The sequence below is a fragment of the Betta splendens genome, chromosome 7 (genome assembly GCF_900634795.4).
Source record: "Betta splendens chromosome 7, fBetSpl5.4, whole genome shotgun sequence".
Classification (NCBI taxonomy): domain Eukaryota; kingdom Metazoa; phylum Chordata; class Actinopteri; order Anabantiformes; family Osphronemidae; genus Betta; species Betta splendens.
In genome coordinates this window covers 12,341,989-12,360,436 of record NC_040887.2, presented here as the reverse complement: position 1 = coordinate 12,360,436, position 18,448 = coordinate 12,341,989, and the positions used below count along the sequence as shown (strand labels likewise).

The 18,448-nt window shown below is 43.5% G+C and overlaps 3 protein-coding genes and 1 non-coding gene across 13 annotated transcripts in view; 2 read left to right on the top strand and 2 right to left on the bottom strand.

Moving 5' to 3' along the window:
* The first annotated feature begins 301 nt into the window (after positions 1-301).
* c7h1orf174 (chromosome 7 C1orf174 homolog) lies at positions 302-3,777 on the top strand. Of its 5 annotated transcripts, none has more exons than XM_029156039.3 (4): positions 302-828; positions 1,574-1,663; positions 1,797-2,150; positions 2,633-3,777. In XM_029156039.3, exons 1-4 carry the CDS (start codon positions 817-819, stop codon positions 2,762-2,764), a joined length of 588 nt encoding a protein of 195 aa, XP_029011872.1. In that variant the 5' UTR covers positions 302-816; the 3' UTR covers positions 2,765-3,777. The 5 variants fall into 5 exon arrangements, with proteins under 5 accessions (XP_029011872.1, XP_029011874.1, XP_055366261.1 ...); XM_029156041.3 differs by having other exon boundaries at positions 303-828; positions 1,574-1,645; XM_029156040.3 differs by having other exon boundaries at positions 311-828; positions 1,592-1,663.
* A 156-nt stretch (positions 3,778-3,933) lies between these two features.
* dffb (DNA fragmentation factor, beta polypeptide (caspase-activated DNase)) lies at positions 3,934-7,447 on the bottom strand. Its single transcript, XM_029156038.3, has 7 exons — positions 7,264-7,447; positions 6,581-6,707; positions 6,293-6,478; positions 6,110-6,189; positions 5,858-6,031; positions 5,656-5,756; positions 3,934-5,494 (listed from the first exon to the last, which is right to left on the bottom strand). Exons 1-7 carry the CDS (start codon positions 7,375-7,377, stop codon positions 5,245-5,247), a joined length of 1,032 nt encoding a protein of 343 aa, XP_029011871.1. The 5' UTR covers positions 7,378-7,447; the 3' UTR covers positions 3,934-5,244.
* Positions 7,448-7,688: 241 nt separating this feature from the next.
* On the bottom strand, positions 7,689-7,760 carry trnam-cau (transfer RNA methionine (anticodon CAU)). Its single transcript has one exon. It is a non-coding gene; the product is annotated as a tRNA-Met (tRNA).
* Positions 7,761-8,270: 510 nt separating this feature from the next.
* nphp4 (nephronophthisis 4) overlaps positions 8,271-18,448 on the top strand; it is a 109,848-nt gene continuing 99,670 nt past the window's right edge. For 4 of the 6 annotated variants that reach the window (XM_055510313.1, XM_055510310.1, XM_055510311.1 and 1 more), the window contains exons 1-2: positions 8,271-8,566; positions 9,019-9,156. In XM_055510313.1, coding sequence (XP_055366288.1) covers positions 8,408-8,566; positions 9,019-9,156 — 297 coding nt within the window. In that variant the 5' untranslated portion in view covers positions 8,271-8,407. Of the gene's footprint in view, positions 8,567-9,018; positions 9,157-18,448 lie in introns of those variants that run through there. The other 2 variants (XM_029156337.3, XM_055510316.1) reach the window with 2 other exon arrangements.

Genomic DNA, 18,448 nt, shown 5'->3' with positions numbered 1-18,448 from the left:
CGTGTTATTTTAAACCAAATATGACATTTCTTTATGTTTTCCATGTACTGCTTTACTGGAATATAGACTTTGCGGTAGTAGATGAAATACACAGTACCATCTTGTGGATATTCTGCGTAATTACACTTACACTTACAGTACCACTAAATAGTTTTTACTTTGTTTAAAGTCGGGTACAAATGCATATACAAATACAAATATATACATACAATACAATACAAATACCTATGTTGAAAAGTTACTTTAATGCTTTAAAACAAAAAACAGATGCATTATTACAATTAAACAAAACAGATTAAATATATTATCAAACCATTTTCGGACAAATTACCAGTATAAGCGTAATTACATTTCTATATGTATAGACATTATTATTATATGTATAATTATTATAAATTTATGATTGATCAGATTTTATCAGCTCCCAAATTAACTGACTGATGCTTTCGTGTTTTAACCTACAAATGTCATTGACTAGTTTCCAAACATGTCGTATAAAAGCAAAGAAAAGCCCAGCGTCGGAACGAAAACGTGGTAAAGTTCTATCTGAGCGGGACCTGAAGTCTGAGTCGGTCCCGAATCACGGAACCTCCTGGACCTCTGCGTGAACCCCCGCACCAGGAAATAGACGGAGGCGCGTCAGTAGTTAGTCGGAGCAGCTTCACCGGACGACGCCACGTACCGATAAATGAGCTTGTTTATAATAATCAGCCCAAAGCTGCTGCTGCTTTCACCGCGAACTGCGAACAACACGGGCGGACCGTTAAAGGACTTTAAAGGGCAGGACGCTGGAAAACGGACTCACTTCGGCGGCTAATGACGCCCAGGGTGAGTTTTTTTAAACGAGCCTCCAGCAGATAGCCGCGCTGCTAGCATCGTTAGCATGTAGCTAAAGCTGCCTCCAGACAGCGTTCAGCTGGCTGCGGGGAGGTCGTGGCTTCACCCGGTAGCGCCGGGGCTTTCCTGGGTGTCGGCGAGAACTGCGCTGACGTCGTGGGGCTGTAGAATGTCTCCGTTGCCCACTCGCCAACTCTCCGTACGCAGCTCAGTTATTTAAAGCTCACATACACCCCAGTTCACGAAACGCCGCATTAACGCTTCAGCCATAAAACGACGCGGACGAATTTGACATCGGCTGAACGTTGGTGTCCGTCAGCCGTTAAATGTAACGTTAGCGGAGTAAAAGTGGAGAGGTTAATGGAGGTCACGGCCTGGAGAGAGACGATGGACGTGACGTTGAATTGGTAACTTTTTGGGCGGAGTCTGGCTAAGCCTCGTTTGCTCTCTCTCTCTCTCTCTCTCTCTCTCTCTCCTCTCTCTCTCTCTCTCTCTCTCTCTCTCTCTCTCTCTCTCTCTCTCTCTCTCTCTCTCTCTCTCTCTCTCTCAAAGCATCATCTACATCACTTGACCCTCTGTCTTAATCACTGGCTCCATAGATCCCATCAGTGACATGTTCATGCTTACACAGGTGGAGCACAGGGACCCGCTTCATTGCAAGGCTTTGGCTTTTGGCTGTTGCTATTATGACAGCTGGCTCTCTGCTCGTTGACACCAACAGTAATCAAACAAACAGTGTTGCGTTGCTTTGCAGATGTCTGGTCAAATCAACAACTTGAAGCCCAGGAAGAGGAAGAGCAGCTCTGAGGTGAAAAGACCAAGAATGGTTTGTTACCTAAACAGTTGTGAAAGCATAGATTTTTCAGTGTGTAAAATCTCATCGGTTGCAGCATGTGGTCGTTGTAACGTGAGTTACAAGCGCTTAAGGCGTTGGTCCCTACTCTGGTTTCTCGACACAGGCTTCGGCCACGAGGAGGAGATGTCCGGACGGTCCGAAGACGCGGCCGGCGGCAGGGAGCAGCTGCGTGGGCGGCGCTCAGAGCACCCCCCCCAGCTCCCTGGAGAGGTCCCGCATCGCCTGCGAGTGCCACCCGGCCACGGGCGCCAGGAGGTGCTCGGCGTCGCCCGAGCTGCAGGGACGGGACGGCAAAGAGAACGAGACGGGGCCGGGGGCGGGGGCGGCCCGCTGCGGGGGCAAAGCCCAGCCCGAGGACATGGATTCGGAAGACGCCAGCAAAAGCATCTTCCCCGACGATGACAGCAACCAGATTCTGCCTGTGGAGCAGTTTTTTGGAAACATGGACGCGGTTCAGGTGAAGCCTGATGGACAGTGTTCACCTTGGTCCTGCAGCGTTTATTCCATCCGTCCCTTATCATTTACTATTGTAGTTAGTTAAAGGTCTAAATTGTTCACATTGACTGAACCTTTAGCACAGCAGGGCCCAATCATGACGCTCCGCTCACTGCTCTCCACAGTCTTAGCTGTCAAATGTCGCCCTGAACATAAGAATATATCCATATGTTTACTTTGGAAGCTATTTGGGCTCTGGCTATTTGGCGCAGAGGTTAGCATGTCGTGCTCCTGACGCCCAGGTTGCGGGTTCAATCCCCTCAGAGAGGAGAACTTGCCTAATCAAAGCAAATCACTCAATGTGGTGAAAGGAGTTCTCTTTTTACTTTAGAGGCACAAGTTTAGTACCGTATTAGGCTGATTAATTTCCTTACATAGAGAGTATCAGTGATGTTCAGGGCTGTGATCTGAACTGATCTCTCTCTCTTACTGTTCACCCCCCAGGACTTCCCTCAGAGATCACCGGCCACGTCCGCCTCCGTCCCACGGGAGCACAGGCGGCGCCATTACTACGCGCGGGAGGACAGCGACGAGGATGAGGACGAGGGCCGCGGCAGCACTGGAGGCGCCTCGTGACCAGCGCCCACAGCAGCGACAGCGCCGGGCTCCCAGCGACGTCTGTGGGAGCAAGCGAAGCCTCTGCTGACGCCAGAACTGCTGAAAGCACTAGACCCTGTCAGACGTACTACGAGCCGTGGTGCTGATGAGTAACGAGTACGTGTGGTATCTCCCCACATGCAGCATGAAGTGGTTCAGCACGGCTTGGAACCCTTGCTGCTCAAGGCTACTACCAGCTAATTATAAAGGTGACTCAGCAGATTGTTTAAATGCACAAAATACTACCTGGATAGTTTCCTGTATTTGTCTATTTTTGTACGCGGCTCCAATATTGTATTAAACTCGACACCTGTGGTTCTTTTATGAAGTTAATATTTGAAGCATTTATGTTGGGTTTGCCCCAGTTTCAGTCTTACCTGGCTGGCGTGTGAACAAAGCACTTTAAATTGGCAAACTTAAACATATGGCTTTATAATTTGAGGGTCTGAGGTCAAACAGGGTGGAATTACAGTAAGACTCACACAGATCGACAAACAATGACAGCGACCCGAAGTTTAAACTGAATCTGGATCTCTGTGAGCCATGATTTAGCCCAGTGCCTGATACAGTCAGGGTGAAGTTCACTTAAAACAAACAAAAAAAACTTATCATATATGCACAGTTTGATGATGACAGCGTCCAGTCACTGCCACGGTTTTGGGCAGCTTTTACGCATGGTTTTAACAGCAGAGGGGAAGATGAAGACTGGACATCAGTGCAGTTGCAGAACCCATTTTGGTAAATCATGCACTCAAACAGTGACTGTTTCTGTTCAATCTGATGTATATGAGAAAATCTGCTGAGTCAGACGTAAACAGTACAGTAGTTGCACTATTTAGAGCTGTTGTTGAATTTATACATGCATATATATGTTTGCATATTTGACTGCCTTATTTATATATTTTCATATACGCCTATGCAGCCTTCTGACTATGTGAATGCCTTGTAAATAGATAAATCATACGTTCCCTGTGCCAACACAAACAATTCAATGTTTTTTGAACGATTCTCTGAAATGTAATCACACCTGCATTAACAAGGATGACGCCTGTGCACTGCAGCCAAATAAAGCATTTAATAAAAGGCAGCCAACAAGTAGATTTCTGTCAGAATGTCTGTAACTGAGGACAAATCTACAACATAAATCACAGCAGAAAGTCAGAGTAATGTGAAACATCCACACAGAAGTTACATTTTTAATGACATGTTTAAACATATAACTGGTTCTTTACTTCTGTGATGATCATGTGCATTGATTAATCAGACAAGATGGGACAGTGTCTGTGCAGGAGTTACCCAGACAGTCTTCATCCCTCCCTGTCCTTCAGATTCAGCAGGTCAGTCAGTATTTTAGACGCCATAAGACAGGAGTTGCCTCCTGAGTTTAATGAGGCAGACGTGTGATGGTCTGCTAGTCTGTGCTCACTAATTTAGCCAAGTCACACACAACTGGAATTAAAATCACATTAGACCTGACACGTACTCACCCAAGCTTTAAATTCACTTTGTCTTGTCAGGGAAACAAACCCACCAGTTCAGCTGCATGTCTAATGACTCCTATTTAATGTTTTCTCACTCCTTTTATTCCTATTAACCTACATATAAAGGCCATTTTCCTCTGTTTTTACACTGGCTGGTTCTGATATAAATAAAAATGCTGGGACGTTTTGAAATTAAAGTGACACAGGCTAGATTTGAGATATTTTCATTATTCAGTCCTTATCTTTTTTTTCTTATCGTTTTCTTCTTTTGGACAGTATCTGGAGACAAGAGCTTCATTATGATATTATTATGTATTTGTATCTTGTTCCTTTTAGATTTAAGCTTGTTTTACATCACAGACACTGTTTGTTCAGATTAAGAAAACATATTTATCATGTACACATGATCTTCCCTCCAGTGCATATTGAACAGTTTTAACCTAATACAAACATTTCCTTCAGACGAATATCCCCCTTCAGGCCCATTCTCTGGTAAAGTTCATTTGAAATCTTTATTAATAAATGAGCAAAATTGTGGCAGATGTCAAAGAAGTGTTGGTGTCCGCGTCCTTAAACCATCCTGAACCTTAAATCCTCTGTTCCACCAGAGACCGTCTCCTGACACGAACATCCTCAGATCACTGCAACTGTACTTACTCATAAATCTACACAACTCAGAAAATAATACTAAAATTGAAATTGTTTGAACTGAACACATACAAAAGGAAATGTCAGAGTAAGAGTATTTTAAGAGCACTTATTGGTTGTAATTGGGAATTGCATGATGTGTAATATTAAAGATTAAAGCTCTGCAACATCAAGAGAACATCAAGAGATCCAAAACAAAAAAGCTTCTTATGATCATAATACAATATCAGCTGAAACTAAATCACTGAGGTAATTATTCTTAAAATTCCCTTGTGCAATACATTTTATCATACAAATTTCACATTTGAATAAAAGGTTATTTAAAAATGTTCACAATAAGCGCCTCCTCTTCCCTTTGGCCTTCTCATTTCCTTTTTGAATTTCACTGGCTTTTCTGAATATCTGCTTGTTGTTGCACGACAGGTTGTGTGCTCCTTTCTTGTGGCACACGATGTGAACCAGCTTCAGGTTCTCCCTGGTGAACAGCAGGCCATAGAAGTAGCTTAGGTTGATTTCAATGCTCTTGTGGTTCTCCAGGGCATCCAGCAGTGTGGGAACTATTGTCCTCTTCTTTTCTATCCTGGACACAAGGGAAAGGTGAAATGCTTCAGCCGTTGTTTTCAAAATGACTCCCTGAAATGTGGCTTCTGAGCCTCTACTGTTAACACAAATCACAGGTTGACAGGGTGAAAGTTTTGTTAAATGTTTTAAAATACGGCGCCACGGCCACAAATGTCCAACCTGTGGTCCAGGTTCCATGTGCTGAAGACGATCCTGCTCTCCCGGCTGCCGTAGGGGTTGATGGAGTGGAGAGACTTACACATATTCTGGTCAAATGATCCCTGAGCAGGAAACACAGCAGAAAATGGTCGAAACAATAAGCAGTGTGTTCACTCTAGTAGAGCTCTGAGCGCTTTGACCTGTGTTTTTATTCATGCTGTACCTGACACGTAAACCATCCTTCCTGAGTACAGAGACGATCAGGCTCCTTTTCAGTCCTGTCAAAGTAGCAGCCGTTGTACTTGGCTGTTTTCAGCATTTCTGCCAGGCACTTTGATGTTTTTTCAAACTCTGCCCTCACTTTAGCTTTTTGTATGGATTTAGAGGCCATTTCCACCTGAGGAGAGTGAAGAAGCTTTACTATGGTTAAATCATAGGCGTAAGAACTAAGTATCTATTAGCTTATGAGTTCTACCTCTTTAATGTAGCCTCGTATCCGGCTCTCACAGTTGAACTTCATGTAGGCAGATTTTGTCTTGAATCGGGCATCGATGCCTGAAATTAAACTTTGTTAACCACATGAACCTTTGACGAGGAGACACTCTTGATTTCACACTTCAGGCTTTCATATAGTAAAACACATTACACTTAATAATACCTTGGAACCAGTCTTCATCTTCCTCTCTGCTCTCCAGCTCGGACCTGTCATCCAGGTTCAGCAGCAGGTCAGTCAGTATTTTCCGCCTCTTCGGAGAATTCTCATCATGGAGAAAGCCTCTTGCTGCTTTAATGAGGTCCTCACTGTACCGGTCTGTGCTCAGTAACTGACCGATGTCACAAACGGCTGGAATTAGAAGCACCTGGATTGTAAAATCAACCTCTCTAAAGTTTGACTGGTCGAGAGCATACACAGTGTCTTTAACGGTTCTAAGGTCAGTTCACCTACCTCCACTCCATGTCTGATCTTCGGAGAGAAGGACAAGTTCAGTGTTGTCTGGTAAAGTCGAGAAAAATTTCTCCGTTACTTTTGTCCCATCAGAATACAAACAAACATGTGCCCCAGGAAGACGCACCTGGAAACACAGAAGACATAAAACAGTTTTGTTAAAAAGTGCTAAATCACGTTGTAGTTACACGATGATGTCACACACACAACTTCCATCACCTGTATGGATGACAGAGGAACTCCACACACGTCACAATGACAGAATACAGTAACAATCTCTATATTGTATTTTTATTTCTGATTACATTTTAACATACTAGAGCTGTTCTTGACACAGTGTGTCCAGATTAAATTATCTGCAAACAGAAGCACGGTCCAACATCTTATAATGTCCTGGACAATCTCTTCCTTGTCACGGACCAGCATATCAGTATCACTCATTTGGATTTAGGTCAAAGAAGCCTGAGGTCCCATTAATCGCATCAATGTCAGCACTGCTTTTATCAAATAGAACCGTCCTATACGCTTTGGTCATGCTTAGCTTAACAGCTTAATTTACTTAGTGTTATGACCAGGATCTTTGATGTGTAGTCGTGTGTAATAGATGTGCAGGATCAAGTCACTAGTGACTTGATCCAGTTTCCTGGATTAAGATGAAACAAAACAACAACATGGTGTCTCACCTGTAATAGCTTACAACCTTTCTGAAGCAACTCCTTTACATCTTTTGCCGCAAGTCCGTACTTTGTGTCTCCTTTAAACCTCCTAAGTTTCACAGGTTTATATTTGCCGAACATTTCACATTCAGATTGTAACTACCGCTTCCGCTTGTTTGTTTTTCTTTTTTTCTTCTTCTGCTGCTTCTTTTTCTTCTTCGTCGTCATATTGAAGGTAACAACAGGCAGCGTTGGTGCGACGCTGCCCTCTAGTGTTTTTCTTCCATATTGTCATTCATGTGCAGCTACGGCGTTTTTCTTCTCTGCATCATTTGCGTGTCGCTGGAGAGGATATTTTCGTCAATCAAAGTAACATATACATAAACGAAGTTGCATATGAAATAAAAACGATAAGAGGGGAACATATTCTAATAAACATGTTGGAAAATGCTTAGCAGAGGATGGTTTCGATCCATCGACCTCTGGGTTATGGGCCCAGCACGCTTCCGCTGCGCCACTCTGCTACTGACAAAGCAAGTTAGAACAATACATATTACGTATACGTATTAAATGTTGATACTCTATTTAGTGTCTCTAGTCAATCTTTTCTCCTATGTTTGGCCTACATAGGCTACAAAGCACCTCATGTTTAAGTGATTAATTTGAATAAAATTGTTACTATTATTATTATTATTATTATTATTATTATTATTATTATTATTATTATTATTATTATTATTATTATTATTATTATTATTATTATTATTATTCCTCGAGTCTTCCATAAACAGTGCCATTGTGGCAACGTGACCATTTCCATAGCAACTGACGCGGCTTTATGGGAAATACCATAAGAAAGGGTTCAAGCATTGTAGATGTGGATCGTGCCACTTCTTTAGATGTTTTAGTTTTTGAATTAAACGACTAATTGCACTTTGTCGCACTTGTATCTTTAATAGTTGTTAGTTTATTGTTCTTTTGTTCGGACAAAACTTTGCTACAACTATTTATTTACGTGACTACTCCCCCTCTGCCCTTAATAGTACAGTCTGATTTAAACATGGCGACATAGAGTTCGAAAATCTAAGCGTTTGAAAAGGATTCAGTTCCCTGCGCACCCCCTTTTTTCTAATATCAAACACTTTGACATTAACCGAAGGACGGCGCAGACATGTCCAGCGACACGGAGCAGTGGGAGAAGGTGTTTGAGAGAAACCGGTTCGTTCTCCCGCCGAGCCAGACGGTCCGCCGGGCGGTGGACCGCCACCTCACGCAGTCCAGCGGGTTCCAGCTCAGCCTCGGCCGGCTCGCAGCTCCCCACCTCCTCCAGGTGACCGTTTACAGCTAGCAGCCGCAGAATGAGACGTAGAGACGTAATAACGCCGTAATGGTCGAACCCAGTTGGGACGTGTGTAGCCGAGACAACAAACCAGTGAACTTTAGCTACATGTACAGCAACATATGGCAAAGACATCATCCATTCAAAACTTACACATTTGAGCTTGATCTTGTCTTCATCCAACGAACATTGCTGAAAGGAGGATTTAGATAATCTGTAAACTTTGTGAATTAGGCCTTTGCTTTTCATATTTTATGTGTGGGTTCATCCAAGTCTCTTCTAATACAGGTGTGTATTAAAGGCGTGCTGTATGTGGAATCTGTTGGGTTTAGTTGTGTAAGGTCTTAAATTCTTCCTTGTATAGTGCCTTGGGATAAGGTTGTTGTGATTTGGTGCTATATGAAAAAAACTGAATTGAATTAAAGTGGACTTTTTACTCACAGGAGACGTCAGAGGGACAGGAAGACCTGGACTACCAGCTTCGAGTGACCTTCTTTGATCACAAACAACAGCACTTCTTTGGGAGAACATGGAAGACCACTCCGCAGTGTATGAAACACAACAAAATCTCCTTCAATAAGGTAATTCTATTACTATGAAAGGTAATCCACACACATAAGGAGACAGAACAGTAGACAACACACAGCTGTGATCTACTCCTCTTTGCAGTGAGTTGATGCTTATATAGGGAAATACATGCAGCTTCCAGATTGCCAGATTGAGTGTTTAATTGCACCAGGGTCCTGTATTACATGCACTGCAGGCCATGTTTTCACCCTGAAAGCTGAATAACAACACGTCTTTATGTCACAAGCAACAACTTTGAGAGGGTTCTTTACAGTCACAAGTTGAAGGTGTCAAAACAGAGGCATAGGAGTTCATACGTCTTTATAGACCCAGAGCTCAAATCCACGTAATGATATAAAATGTGTAATTTGGCTGCTTCTTTCAGATGAAGCACTTTGCTAATGTCGCTTGGACCGAGCGGCACAACAACAGACATAAAGCAGATTATTATTTGTTAGAGTAAACACAGCCGGACCTCAGCGTGATCCTCCCATCGTTCCACTGACATTCACGTTCTGTCTCGCTTAACGTTTTTTAAGTGAAACGCTGCCCTTTGCCACCTCATAAAAAGCTGCATGGATAGAGTTAATAATTAAATCCCTGCTCTCTGTATTTGATAAGGGATAGTATTATTTCAAATCAGAAGCCCAACGAGCGACCCCGTGGCTCACGATCAGCTGCCTAACAACTCTCCCACTGGGCCTCCTCCTGAGCAGTAAATTGAAGGGTGTCTTATCATTTCAGTGTCATTAACCTCTGTCGCTGCTCGCATTTTGTTTCGACTGGCAGCATCTCTCCTCCGTGTGCATCACAAAATTGTAAGCTGATTAAACTATGCAAAAAAGTGAAGCAACTTACAACTGAAAGCAGTAGTGTAATAAGTAAGAACACTTATGTGACTGGCGCCAGCCGTGATTTGTTGGCAGGCTTGTAATTGTGAGCAACTGGTGTATTTTCCTACTTATTTCCCAAGTTTCTTGCTACTGCTGAATAGATGTCACTGAAAAAACGTGATTGATTTACAGTCAGCATGTGCAAACTCCAAGAATTGAAAGTGTTCTGCCTCCAATATCTTCACAGTAGCGGCTCATTAGTTCCCTCCCCATCCACACAAGTGAACAATAGCAAACACTCATGAACAGCTCACTGTTATTGTCATTTTATGGGTTTAATTTTTGTTATCGACCCATTTGGCAGCCCTGCTAAGCACCGGCGCCAGTTTGTTAGCAGCAAACACGCAAAACCTGGGAGAAGCCCGCTGCATTCCAAATGGGCCATTTGGCTTAAGTGCATCGATCAGTCCCTTTATCACAACTTCAGACTGAGATGGCTTGCAGCACAGTGAGGCCGGCAGCCACGCATGTCCATCCACACAATGGGAGTGTTCATAAGTGATGCTAAGTGACATAGTTAATGTTTCAATGACAAACGACTGATACATGTACAAACATTTGCTAGCTGCAGAATGTGCAGTGCGGCCATCGTTAAATTCCCCTCTTTTGATATTGGATTGTTGTTTAGACGAGCTGAAGAAGTTGTAGATATTGAGCCAGCCCGTGCAGTTGGCACGTCCCTAATTAGTTTGGTATTTCACTGCTGAATCTGTTCATCGATTGGTGAAACCGGAGCGCCCGTGTGCAGAGGTGCTTTGAAACACGCTGTAGCTGCTTGTTGAGCCAGAATCACAGCGTGTCCTGTGATGTCGTTCCCACCGGTGATAACCCGGTGGTGTTAGTATGCAGATTGCGTCGTTCAAACCGTGTCTTACGTTTCAATGCTGTACTTTTTTCCTATTTCCTTAACTTTTTTCTACTATTGTTCGTTGAGGCTTTTCGCTTCGGCAATCATCATTAGAGCAAGGCAACAAAGAGAAGCTTTTCTTTTTTTAAGGTCAAACTGTGCGATGTACTTTGAAAGATGGGCTTTGATGATGAAACTTCTGGTTACTTTTTGAAAATGCTAAAGCGAATGTCATAAGGTAGGTGCTGAGATACAAAAGACAAAAATACACAACATTGAAATATGTCACAAATCAAAGGATCGTAATTGTATCCATTCAACATGAAAGGATTCCTTTTATTAAGCCAGACACCCTCTGGTCTGGAGCCTGTGCTGCTCCAGAGTCTTGTTTTCGGTGCAGTAAGGTGAATCAAACTTGGAGTGATGGGAGTCAGGAGTTGGAGCAGGTTAACCTAACCACATCTGTGATATGTGAAGGTGGAGGTCAGGGTGAAATCCTGCTGCCTGGAGGATTATGTGGTTTGAACATTGATCCTCTGATTGAAAGATGCACTCACTACAAAATGTATCATTATGTAACCTTGAAAATATGCCTCCCAGCATCACGCCTACTTTCTGTTCCAAGGCGTTCTGTTATTTCTGGACCAATATCTAGGGTAGCAGCTGGACGCCTGTGTTCTGTCTCAATCAAACGTCTGAAGATCTCTGTACATCCTGGTTGGAAGCTGGTCGCACGCTGGTGTTTGATTGCGTCAGAGAACTGCTGAGATCCTCTGTAGCGTCAGCGTCGACAGACCTCTGCTTACAGTGTGAGCACTTGTGCAAGACGTGTTTTTTTAAAGGCGAGTATGAAGCTAGCTTTTAAATAGAACGGCATAAGTCATTTTTGCTGTGACACCAATGAGTCACAGCTATGAAACATTCTGTTTTCCATTTTTTCACCATCTGTTTTGGCCTCTTTTCTTCTGGTTGATGTTCTTTTAATTGAACGATCTCTCACAGTGTATGGACTTACTTTGAACCACCATAATAGTCCTAGCCTGTACAAAAGGCCCACTTGGTATCCCAGTAAGTACCTAAGCCCCATTATCCATCTAGGGTTATAATATAAACCACATCATATCCTATCAGGGTGATAAAGTGGGCCTGGCCCTCTCTGGCTTGTGCCGCAAGAGCAGCACCAGCTTCTTTTTCTCCAAAATTGGATTTGGCCCATGCGTTCACATTCATGCTGGTGTTTATGAGTGGCAAATTGCTGTTTGATATCCAAATCATGTCAGAGGGGGGAATCCTCTGCTCAGTTACAGGAGCACACTGAAAATCGCAAGGCCCCACCTCCTTCCAGTCAGCCATGATGGATTGCTTTTAATATCGGGTGAACGGCGAAGATGCTCGGTGATTAAACAGAGGAAGAGAGCGCGAGAGAGCGCTGCGTGAATCCATGCTTTGTTTCTTCATTTCGTTTCTCTCTGGCGCGGGGAAAACATCAAGGCGTGCGTTACCTGCTCTGACGCTTTACGAGTTGTTTGTGACTTGTCAAGTCTGAGTTTTTATTGCATTTACTTTGAAAGTAGATCACAGGTTGATGTGTTTGCCAGGGCTTTGTGTTTTGGTGTTCTGAAAAGTTACTTCTTATTTGTGAGGAATGAAGGTAGAGGGAATTTTGGGTTATTGAAGAACAATTTGTTATGTCGTCGGCATCTGTGTATTTATATCCCAAAATTTGAGCCGTTAGCTAAACACTATTTAGTACTGTTAGAAAATGGTAGCTAATTTCGCAGATGACACTTCCTGAGTTGCAGTTCTCTGGTATATGTGACCATCGGGTCATAGCTGTTCAAACTCTCCTCCTTGTGTCGTACAGTAAAAGCCGCCGGCAGCAGAGGGCAATGTTGTGTTACATACAACGGTCGAAGAGACCGGAGGCAGAGAAACATGTGTTTCTCCCGCATTGTCTCTCGCTGTGATCGCTCCATTTGAACCCCCTACCTTTACAGGAAGCCGGTGGTTTCTTCTCATGTGCAACATTATCAGGCCGACAGCTGGGCTTTGGAGAAAAGGCCAAGTTTTATTCCTGTCCGTGCGACCTCGGTTTTTCTAGGTCTTCATGCTTTGATGGTGTTTGGCATGACGTAGGCAAATCCCAGGAGTAACATGCATACATTCTAATTTAGATTTTGTTTATCCTTTCCCATCATCCTAAGCCAATGCCTTCTCACTAATGTCTACCATGTCTTAGGTTTCTGCAGTTTCCCAGAATCCCCTATGGTTCATGTCTGGGCTGAATATGAGCGACCACACCTCCTATTCTCTGTTTTAAAGGACACACATGATCCAGAAAGGAGAGCTCAGCTAAAGACCCCCCCTTCCCAACACACACACACACACACACACACACACACACACACACACACACACACACACACACACACACACACACACACACACACACACACACACACACACACACAGCGTTTTGTTTACTACATGCGATTGCACACATGATTCACATCTAATCGAGCGTGTCCGTTCAGCCTCCACATAGAAGGAAGAGTTGCCCTTTTCCACAGCGCTTAGGGAAAAGGTGCGATGACCTAACTCTCATGTCAGCTCTGTACATCCTCCTCAAGAAAAAGGTAAACAACAGAGAACACATTCTGTAGACAAGTATATTCATTGTTTCAGCAGAGACACTACATTCAATATATAGTGATATCCTATAGTTGGAAACAGTGGTATGGAATCTACAGTATTAATATTAAAGTCTGTGCTAAATTCCCTGAATGCTCATTGTCTACCCACACAGGTGTTTTCACTTTACTGGATTAGACCTATTTTCAAGACAGCGTAGGCGTGCAGAGAATGCACTCGTTGACATCTCTCTCACTGTCTGGTGTCACTTTTTAAGCCTGTTCTTCATTGCTATTGTTTTTTGGCTTGCTGTTGATAGCATCGTGCCAGTTCCAGCACATCTCTGTCCAGTGTCAACCGGAGCAGAGGTGCAACTGGCCAAATTAACTGAAACTATGTAGCTTTAAGCCCCAGTGTTTATTTTGGACCTTGGAAACAGTATTCTGACAAAACAACTCAAACTGAAAGTCCCCGTGATAATTCTCTTACACTGAGAAATAAACAGCTGGTTGTTTAAGGCTTCTTGCTCTGAAGGATTATATTTACTGTAAAGTGACATTTTATCATAAAATAATAAGATTTTATAAGTAGTCTATTCAGCTGTATGTATTATGTCACGCTTTGAACAAAAACTAAATCCACTCCCTCTCTACTGTGACCACTGGTGCTGCTTTGAACCTCGGAGCCAATTCCCCCAAGTGCACTCGCACAGCTTTTCAAAGTACTTGGCAGGTGGGTTGTTCCAGCGTCTTGCAGAACTTGACACAGTTCCTCTGTGGATTCCGACTATCAATTGGTTCTGTCTCTTTACGTAATCCCAGATTGACTCGACGATGTTGAGACAAGGGCTCATTGGAGGCCAAACCATCTGTTGCAGAACCCATCGATTCTCCTCCTGCTAAATGGGGCCAATCGGTCGCTTTCCTTTAAGGCGTTGCATCATGCGCTAAAATCAAAACATTTGCCCAGTACTGTACGTAGGAAGAGCTATCTAAGAGCGTAGCAGTGGTACAGCAATGCTTTTACTAAGCATCTTAGTTTAGTGTGTAGATGCTAATGTTTTTAATAATTAGCACTTTATTTATTAGCAGCTCTTAGACAAATTGACATGTTTGCCTGATACTATTGCTGGACCAATCTGACACAGATTCATCCTGAATGAAGAGTGAATGTGCAACTTTTGACAGTAGCTGGCAGTGTGTTTCAATAATTAGCACACCCAAGATCATGAATATTAGACTAACTGTTTCGTAGCGAAGCAGAAACAGACGAAGTAACAAGTTAAAATCACCTCAGAGATAAATCACTGACAGCCGCCTGCGTCGCCTCACTGCGAGAGTTTAATTTTGAAATTAGTGCATCACATCTGCTTGGAAAACGTGTGCTACGGGGCTCCAATGATGGAGTCTCCGTCTAAAGTCACATTTAAAGCAAAATGTTTTGAAGCTCTTTAGTGACTTGTGTGCGGAACAGCAGGCGATGCTGAAGCGTGTCAGGATGCATGTTCCCACTCTGTGACTGTCTGTTGGGACGTACAATGCGTATCATAGAGTGATATATTTGCTGTGGTATGTTTTTCATGCTTGGCTGAGTAGATAGCATAGCCACCAAGCCTTTAGCAGAGGGGCATGAATCTGTGCCTTGCTGGTGAGGCTGCCTCTGCAGCCCCTGTAAATATATTGTTTCTCATTTATTTATTTATTTTTAGAACATACAGGAAATTACAAACCACCAGTACGGAAAAACTAGTTGGGAAAACTCAATGTATTGTTGCACCTATACACTATTCCAATTCTTCTGCTATTGGCTGTGCATCATAAGCCTGATGCAGCTTACATCCAGCTGTTTAATAAAACATATCAGTTATCAATAAGCCATGCTTTTGCGCGGGTCGTTGTGTTCCTTCATTACCATACACGTGGGCGCTGTAGTTCATTTTGAATGGACGCCTCAAACGCCGTCCTGCTGTTGTAAATAGACTCCAGGGCATCAGATGTTTTTTTTAACCCACAGCTCAAAAACAAATACATAATTTAGTCTTGTTTTAGTGAGAAAACACGGGGTTGGGGCTGGGTACCACAGCAGTGCGAAAAGTGTAGTTTAACACCAGCCTTACCTTTTAACATGGCAACTTGCAATTCTGCATGAATGCTTACTGGTTCAAAAACAAGCTGGAAAGTGCAGAGATAAATGGGCGGCAGTAAAAGACGAAACCTATATTAAGTCTTGTTATATTCTGTCTTCAATTCACTATTTTCTTTTACAAGGCGCAGCATTTCCTGGCCGATATGATTGATGGACAAAGGAGCTCCAATGGCAGTATAGACGGGCCTTCAGCCTGGCTCGGTGCTTAATTCCCTCTCCCAACTGGCCTGCCACACTAAGAGATATATACTTCAATTATACATGTGGACTTGGGGGTGCAGACTGTGCTGCCTTGCCTGAGAACTGATCAATATTTCAGGTCCGAGGAGAGCAAACATCTAGCCAAGCAGCTGTTGCTTAACAGCTTCACACACCGGAGTGGCACACCCTGCAGTACAGAGCCGCAGTGGCAAGAAGGAACCATGTGAACCCTTTGGTGTCCACTAAATGACGTAAAACATGATAGGGCAGACAATAAGCCTGTGTTTTAGGATGACGCACAACTCCACTCAGTCCAGTGTAGCAGCAGCTCTGCTGTTGATTCTACTTTTACAAGGGTTTAATTTCAGCTGTCAGCTCCCTGTCAGGTTTTATTGTAGCGCATTATATTAGGAGACGTTTCTAATGTCTTGTGCCTCATTCATTTTTCAATACGGTGGTTACAACCATCTTATAACATATGGATGATCTGTGCTGGTTAATGTAACATAAAGGACAATCCCGAGCTGAAAGAAGATTTATCTGCCATGGGGGTGGATGGTTATGGTTGGAGGGGTTGTCAGCCTGCCACCTGAGTCCTGGGGACGGACGGAGCAGGGACGGCACAGGGGCGGGTTGAACCCTCGGCGGTTGTTGTTGTAAGCATTTATATCAACACATGCTGTAGCTGATCCAGTCACAGCCTCCACATGTAAGCCAGGAAGAAAAACACAATATTCAACAGCGAAATCCAGCACACAGACACGCCTCTCCCCTTTCACATTAGATGATGGATGATGATGAATTGATGAATGCAGGTGGTGTCGGCTGAGGTGATGGGAGACGGAAGAAGACAGAGTGTGTGAGGCAGCGCCGCGGTTTCCACCCTGTGGCTGGTGCCTCTGACAGCACGTGTTATCATTTTTTCCGACAGCCTGAAATTAAATTATACCAGCTATAATATCCACAGCAGATGACCTCTGAGGCAGATGAAGCGCTATGCTGGTTGATGATCGGCTGACAAGAATGCAAAAGATGAAAAGATATTTAGTGTTTCTGGCGAAGCGTTGCGTTTCCCAGCTGACCTAGACCGAGCGTGAGCATCGTATGGCTCCATCCTCTCCCCCGATCTCTGAGGGTTTGGACGCGATGAGCCAGAGCCAGGCACTCGCTAGGTCGACATTAGTTAGTAATGAATCGCAGATGTACACAGTTACGTGTGGGGTGCGCTGTATCTTTCAAAGTGAAGTGCTGCTTATGGAATAATTAGCGTCTCATGAGCACCAATGCAACACAGCAGGCCTGAATGTTCATCACGTCTCGGATGTATAAATATTGATATTTTATGATGAGGTAAAATTAAGCTTGTGAAAAGGATTATTGTAAATTCTGGCGTTTAATGCACTAATTCACCATCTGTGTTGTCAGTTTTTCCACAGTGTCTTGACAACGTCTGAATTCATTGGTGCAGTTTCTACAGGTGCAGCATCCTCTTCCTGTCAAATCCCAGTATTTCTGTGGATAAAACAGATAAAACCCTGTTTTGTGTCTATGAAATGGATATTAATGACACCGCAGGTTTGCTAACTCTAAACCTATTAGCCTGTTTTTCCACTGACACTGTGCGTGTTTGAATAATGTAATTAGTATCATTTAGCAGATGTGTCCTCATGTACTTCAGGGCTGATACCTAATAGTTCACGTCCTGTAGTTCTGCGTATTCTGACCACTGTCTGTGTTGTAAAGATGAGTGTGTGTGTTCTACTGAAGCTGCCACAGAAGCTGCTGCTGAGGCGATAGCAGGGATGGAGACTTGAGTCGTGAAGAAGTGATAGGTGTGTGTCTTTGTTTTGCTTAATCCTGTTTTGTGTGGTGGGCATAGTATGTGTGAACCTATAATTCACTTGCCTTTCCGTCACTGTCTCGTTTCCCTCCGCTCTCAAACACACTTAGAATTAAGTTGTCCCAATAATTCTGCTCCCAGTGCTCTCTGGGGTCTGAACTCCCTGTGCTGAGGGGGTGAAGGAAAGGAAGACATTAAAACAGCGTCAAAGAAATAGATTCAGTCTGGTTTGCACTTTGTTTTTTGGTCTTTACCTTCCGGAATCTAGCCGCCTCTTTCCTGCATTCCTACCATTTTGCGATGCTTCTCTAACATTCACAGTGAGCGCCCACAGTTTGTCTGTGAAGCTCTTCAGACAGGATTCACCAAATGTTAGAAGAACAGGACTGGGTGACAAACTAACCAGTGAGCAGTGACGTCTGCCGCTGACAAAGCGGGGACGGTGGTGTGGAATGCAGGATTTGTTTTGGGTTTGAGTTCGGTACCAGAGGCACCGAGTTTAAAGTAAAACACATCGAGAGTTTTGCCGAGTAGGAGATTTTCATTTTGTGCAGGCGTGTTACTGAAGCAAATAGTGAAGTGACTGTTATGGCCCTGCATCATTCATTTCTCGTCTGCCTTGGTTCATCCTTGGCTGCGTTTCAGGCTGCAGTGTAACCCTTTAGGACACATATACATGTCATTCAGTATCCCTACTGCTCTCAAGACACTATAGTTTCCAATACTGTGTATTATCCCAGAGTTCAGAA

Coding starts and splice junctions, on each gene's coding strand:
- c7h1orf174 (XM_029156039.3), top strand. Junction 1,664..1,796: donor AGGTGAAAAGACCAAGAATG/GTTTGTTACCTA, acceptor TTCTCGACACAG/GCTTCGGCCACGAGGAGGAG. Junction 2,151..2,632: donor GAAACATGGACGCGGTTCAG/GTGAAGCCTGAT, acceptor TTCACCCCCCAG/GACTTCCCTCAGAGATCACC.
- dffb (XM_029156038.3), bottom strand. CDS start 7,377: ATGTTCGGCAAATATAAACCTGTGAAACTTAGGAGGTTTAAAGGAGAC. Junction 6,479..6,580: donor AGATCAGACATGGAGTGGAG/GTAGGTGAACTG, acceptor TTCTAATTCCAG/CCGTTTGTGACATCGGTCAG. Junction 6,032..6,109: donor TACGAGGCTACATTAAAGAG/GTAGAACTCATA, acceptor CACTCTCCTCAG/GTGGAAATGGCCTCTAAATC.